Source organism: Papilio machaon, chromosome Z (genome assembly GCF_912999745.1).
Source record: "Papilio machaon chromosome Z, ilPapMach1.1, whole genome shotgun sequence".
NCBI classification, from domain to species: Eukaryota; Metazoa; Arthropoda; class Insecta; order Lepidoptera; family Papilionidae; genus Papilio; species Papilio machaon.
In genome coordinates, this window is record NC_060016.1 from 4,082,758 (window position 1) to 4,089,238 (window position 6,481).

Here is a 6,481-nt window from a genome sequence, read left to right on the forward strand (position 1 = left end):
TTTTTGGTTATCATTTATACTTGAGGTTAGATTTTCACTGCATTTGTATAGCAAAAACATAAAATATTTTGTTATTCCTCTTCATTCTAATATGTCTTTGTACCTGTTTCTGCAGTGTAAACCCACAGTTTATATTCAACAATAAAAACTAGAATGTTACAAAATATATCTAGATTTGGAGTATATTGTAACATTCTAAATGTAGAAAAACAATTTGTTATGTTTAGATATAATTTTATACGATCATATATTTTTAAGCTTATTATATAATAAAAATCAAGTAACGAAATCATATTTGTATAATATTTGAAAAATATAAAATATACTATCATTTAAAAAAATCACTAACATTGTTTATTCTGAAGTGGTTTGAACTATATTTTAATTGATTGAATAGTTGTTTTTTACAAAGGTATTTATATTATAAAGTGTAACAAGTACAATGTAAAAAGTAATCACAGATGCTTTATGTTTTTTATTATATATACTAATAACAATCACTATTTTAAAGTATAAACACATTATGTAAAGAAATGGAATGCTCCTATTGAGTTCTTTTATACCTCAGATAATGTAGACTTATTTTATACTCAATATCAGTGTTTCCTAAACATGATCCTCCTACAAAAAATAATCTAAGTTCTATTTTTTTAATTAGACTAAAATGACATTTCATGTGTTGCCAGATTTTTACACTTCAAATCATGTGGAAAAACGTATTCGATTCTTCCTAATAAGTTATAAAAAACTGTAAAGCTCTTATTTAAAACATAGTAACACAAATTAAAAATGTATTAAAAACTAAATACTATCGTAAAAACAAATTATCAAATAATTCAGATAAAACAAATAATAGGTGATATTGTCACAAACGGTATTTGTCTATGTTTTCCTTCCAAAATAGTGTGTTGTCATTATTTTTAACATTAATCTAAGCGTCTCTTAAAGATAAAAGTTACGATTTATCAAACCAGAATTACAGATAACACGTCAATTTAGTCTCACTAATTAAAAAATAGACTTATATTCATATTGCAGTAGGTACATAACATTTAGAAAAATTTACAAACCATTTATAAAAAATATAAGCAAACTAAACGTGTATTCATAAATAACATATCATTAAAATAATGTGTGTTTTAACAGTTGATTTAAGATATTTTATAACCTATTTCTAAGAAATGCAATCCCATGTAATGGACTATTTGGGAAACACAGATAAACAATCATCACATTCGTTCTAAGTTATAACTTGTTACTTACGATTAAAAAATGTGTTAATAACATAATTCTTTTACTGTTTACAATGTAAATAAATAAATGGTTGTTAAAAATCTATTGCTATTTGATTCCTTAAAAGACGAAGACCGGAACGCCGAAGCACTTTTAAAAATCATGATTTTATCAAATTCCTTTATAACTCTGAAATATAAGTATGTTTCTTGGTTTCGTCAGAAGATACTCAACTCAAAGTATTCTATGACAGTCATACCGATAATTCACACTTTATTGTTATTTCTTAAAACTTGAACTCTCTTTGAAAAAAAAATCTCTCTCTCTGAAAAAACTCTTTCTTATTAAAAACGTATAAATAAGGGAAGCCGAGTCGAGGGATTGTATGTACAATACAAAACTTCAAACTACGATGCAACAAAGGTTGGAAAAAGGTATAGATATCATATAGAAGGATCAGTGGAAAAAGGCTTTAACTTAAGAGACAGAAGCCTCGACTGTCACTGACTTGAAAGAATACGGAATTATTTTATCGTTGTGCATATTGCATTTCTATGAAAATTTCGGTAAAGACGTTTTTCTAAAAAAAATCATACGACAAGCTACAGCAAAAATCTCAAGGCATACTTCTGGCAGCACTGATTGGGTATTGTCAAAGTTGTCAAACATATTCTGTTTCTGTTATTAATTCGATTCGCGGTTATCGAGACGAAACTCAACTACAAGTTCTACTTAAGACATATGTTGGCATACAAAATTAAAGTAAAGCGTGGCTTTTTATTGTTTTGGTTAAAATATACACAACATTTAAACTTATAAATTACTTTTTATTGTTTCTAAAGCTTACGAACCCTAGTGCCTTTTATGTTTTTAAACAATTCATGTAAATAGTGCGCTTATATTTATTATGTTAGTAGACGATATGTTTCACATTTTGAAAGAGATATTGTACAAATTAGGAGCCTTATCAACCATCACCCTCCTTTTAAGCGTTGTCATTTTTTGGTTCTACGGATTCTTCGCCGCTCTTGGTATCTTTATGACTGGACTTTCAGGTAAGAAACTTATATCATCACTATAGTATTACCATTAACAAATTTATTTTTAATTTATATTGGCAATTAAAATGTTTGTAGGATGTATAAACATAAATTTCTGCAATATATAAAACTAACTTATTTATGTACCATGTATGAAAAGTTTGCAGGAAACTATCCAACTCATTAAAGTTAAAAAATTCGATTGTCAATCGAAAAATACATTGTTACAAATATGTATTTTATTTTCTATATTCTATATAAAGCAATGTTTTTAAAAAATAAAACAATGCTGTTAAAGCACATTATTTTATTTGTTAAAAAATAAAAAAATTTAAGTTTTCGACATATTGGCCCTTGTTCAATCTCCTTAACCCATATAAGATGTTTGAACTATTTGTTGGAGATGATATCTCAGAATAGTAATATAATGTGATTATAGTAAAGCATAATATATTAGAGTCTTCTACGTATCTTTTACTGCATCATATAAAAGTATTAAAAATTAAGATGGCTATTTCCATTATACTTTACAAGCAAATAAAATTCAGGCTATATTTATCTTTAGCCCCTTTATAAACATGATCTGAATTGCAACTGCAGTTGGCTGAAAGCTAAATCAAAACAGGGGGTCCCCTTAGCTTATTAAAATTCATGCTGTGAGTACAGACGGTCCGGGGAACTATTTTGCATTTGTTTTTAAAAATAGAACTCGAAATTTCAGTATTTCTAGTAAATTCTTATGACGATTTTGTATCACAAATAGTTAATTATATGTTATATAAATTAGTATTACTTCTAAAAACAGTAAATAATGGCTGATATTAATATGCAATTCTTGAGTTCAATTCAAAAATTTATTTAATGATTATGTATGAAATGATATGTATATCAATTGAAAATTGTAGTATATCAAATTTTATTTGATCACCAATCAATATACTACAATGTCATCCAAACTTCATTGTAGTATTGCATAAGATGCTATCCAAAGCACATATTAGGTATTTGATGGATCTAAACAGACCCTAGTCTTTGCTATTCTCTCCAGTGTCTCTCATCTGTGCCGTACATGTACCTACAACTGGCCGTGAGCAATCAGAAAGTTTGAGTCTTATAATAAAATAAAATGAAAAAATAGAAAATGAGTATTTAAGTAGAAACACTTAGATGGCAAGTGGTGCAGTTTATTAGAAACAATTGATATATTTCATTTTATTTTGTTTGTTTTAAACAAAAAACGATAATAAAAACTATAGTTGTAACACCATCTTACTAACATTATAAATTAGAATGTTTAGATGGATTATAAATAATTAATTTATCAATGGATGGATGGATGGATGTTTATGACAAGGTATCTCCAGAACAGCTGCATGGATCTCAATGAAATTTGGGATAGATTGCTAGATACATAGAAATATATACTGACTCTTCATATGACATGATAAAAAAAAACTTTTTTATTTATTGTAGTTATAAATTATTTTGTAACTGCTTGTCAAGAATTGTGTGCGCTTGTACTTGCTACAGATATAAATCAAATTCAACACATCCTGTAAATATCACATTATGTGTCCTGCCTGCATTGTCTGGGTTGTCTGAATGTTGTACATTATTATGCATAATCCATATGAAACAGAAACGATGAATGTATCAGAATTATTTAACATGTTTTGAAAAAAGGTGTTTTCAGAAAACAAATGCAATGTTGATGCATAATTTTTTTTGCAGGGATATTGTATACTGGACAAGATCTTTTGCTGTATTATCCGAATATACCTCCGGATTCCAGAGGTTTTGTTTTACAACCGAGTAACTTTAAGCTACCATATGAAAGTATCAAAATCAAAAATAAAACTGGATTGAAGATTCACATGTTTCTTATAAAACAAGAAACAAACTGCAATCATATACCGACTATGATATTTTTCCACGGCAATGCCGGTAATATGGGTCAAAGGTATGTTTTAACTTTGTGTAAAGTAATTAATATAATTATTAGGATAATCCTTTTTATTCACAATAAAATTAATCAGTTAGAATATCATGGAAAAATAAATATAAACTGGTTTTTTTTTTCGACTAAGTAAAAATTTTTGATTTTACAGGTTACCCAATGCTTCTGAATTGTATCATAAATTAAATATCAACATTCTATTAGTAGAGTATAGAGGTTACGGTCTCTCTGAAGGTTCCCCATCTGAACATGGTCTCTATGAGGATGCACAGACAGCTTTTGATTATATAATGGAAAGATCAGATCTTGACAGGAAAAAGATTATAGTGTTTGGCAGATCATTGGGTGAGTAATTGAATATTACAGATTTTAACAAAATGTAAACATAGATGGCGTTATCTAGACAAATAAATAAAATTGGGGCTGTATGTTATATCAAAATTTAAAAAAAAATTATTGTCTGACTTGACAAATCTCTATTCGTTTATTCGTTTAGTGTAGTCTTTGAAGCAGCTATTTTGCTATTTCGACTTTTAATGGAAAATATCTGATATATGCTGTAGTGTATATTTCCTTTAAATTAATTGAACTAAACCTTCTAGGTGGTGCTATAGCTATAGACCTGGCATCCAGATTCGAGTACAGAAACAAGATTTGGGCTCTTATTGTGGAAAATACTTTTACAAGCATTCCAGATATGGCAAAGCTTCTATTACCATGGAGAATTTTGAAATGGTTGCCTTATTTCTGTCACAAAAATAAGGTAAATTTCAACGACTGCTATAAAAGCAGCTACATGAGAGGCAACAAACTAGTAAATTATATATTTGATATAATATGTTACGGATATGTTTTGCCTTCTTTTAAAGTGTACTTAAAAATAATTAGTAAAGGTTTTTGGACCGCGAGCTAAAAAAGCATGTGTTTTTTTGAGTTTCAATAATTTTTCTATCTTTCAAATCATAGTATGGCAAATATAATGATATAAGTGAGAAATAATTTTACTGTCATTGACCATGATACATAATTTCAAAATAATGTTATAGGAATGAAATTGTAGTTCAGAGATTCCTTTGTATATATCTCTATTAGCTCGTTATTTCTTCCACAGTCACAAATATGACTATATTTAGACCACCTTAATGCCTTCTCATTGTCCCCACTGAGGGACTTAGAGTCTACCTAGGTTAGAAGTGACTAGGCCTAAGTTAATCACACTGGCTCGGTACATATTGGTTGACTCCACATCTGTGAAGAAAATTTTAATTTTTTTTTGTAAGGTTGCGATATTTTATGTCAAACCCAAGTACAATAGATTTATAACTTATACATTAATTTACTAACAATTTAATAAAAAAGATTAATAAATGTATCTACTTTATCGTATTTAGTAATGTGTTTTTTTTTTTTTCAGTATATGTCACTGAGGAAAATGGGTCATGTGGTTTCTCCAACTTTAATTATTTGTGGCACCCAGGATGACTTAGTACCTCCAACAATGTCGAGTGATTTGTATACGAGGTGCGGAGCTATTTGTAAGAAGATTGTACTGATTACCGGCGGAGGTCACAATGATACATGGATTTGTAGAGACTACTACGGCACATTACAACAGTTCCTCCTGACCGTTCCTTCCCTACCAAATGAAGTAAGTCCCTTTATTGATGAAAATAATGAAAATCCCTCCACTAGTGATCCTACAATACAAATTGTCTAAATCTTTGTATTAGTGGTAGAAATGTTTCATATGTTATATAGACGTTTTTAAATTCTGTAAAATCTTTATGAAATTTTAGTACAAAAACGTGATATTTTATCAAATACTATACAAGTTTATATCAAAGAGTTTTATTCATATTTTTTGAGTACAATTAAATTGCTCCGTTTTATAATGTAATAATTATTAATAATTTTTTATATCCAGTAAATGTCAAGTTTAATTTAAGTTTACGTTAACTAGGCGTGTATTTTCTTATGAATTACCTTAAGGTCGTGTGTGTTACCTCAGCAATATTATGTCAAAAGTAGCCATCAACATAATAATTAGTAACTGTTTTTTTTTTTATCACAAAAACATTCCTTGTTTAACTTAAACTTTTACAATACCACATTAAATAAATAGATGATTAATTTCGACATTTTTTGTTGGGGTAAACCACATTATATGTTAACCAAATTTAGACCGACAAAGTTATCTGACTCGGTGGGCATAACATAAAGTAAATTATGGGAGCTCATTAGCGCCCCCAAC

The 6,481-nt window shown here is 28.4% G+C and overlaps 1 protein-coding gene across 1 annotated transcript; it reads left to right on the forward strand.

Moving 5' to 3' along the window:
- Window positions 1-1,905: 1,905 nt before the first annotated feature.
- LOC106719768 (protein ABHD13) lies at window positions 1,906-5,984 on the forward strand. Its single transcript, XM_045686214.1, has 5 exons — window positions 1,906-2,288; window positions 4,005-4,233; window positions 4,382-4,575; window positions 4,833-4,993; window positions 5,645-5,984. The coding sequence occupies exons 1-5, from the start codon at window positions 2,141-2,143 to the stop codon at window positions 5,945-5,947; spliced, it is 1,035 nt and encodes a 344-aa protein (XP_045542170.1). The 5' UTR covers window positions 1,906-2,140; the 3' UTR covers window positions 5,948-5,984.
- The last annotated feature ends 497 nt before the right edge of the window (window positions 5,985-6,481 follow it).

What these genes read in the sequence shown, in the direction of transcription:
- LOC106719768 (XM_045686214.1), top strand. Translation starts at nt 2,141, where the DNA reads ATGTTAGTAGACGATATGTTTCACATTTTGAAAGAGATATTGTACAAA. An exon ending in GCCGGTAATATGGGTCAAAG is followed by an intron (nt 4,234 to 4,381) that starts GTATGTTTTAAC and finishes TTGATTTTACAG; the next exon opens with GTTACCCAATGCTTCTGAAT. An exon ending in AGTGTTTGGCAGATCATTGG is followed by an intron (nt 4,576 to 4,832) that starts GTGAGTAATTGA and finishes TAAACCTTCTAG; the next exon opens with GTGGTGCTATAGCTATAGAC.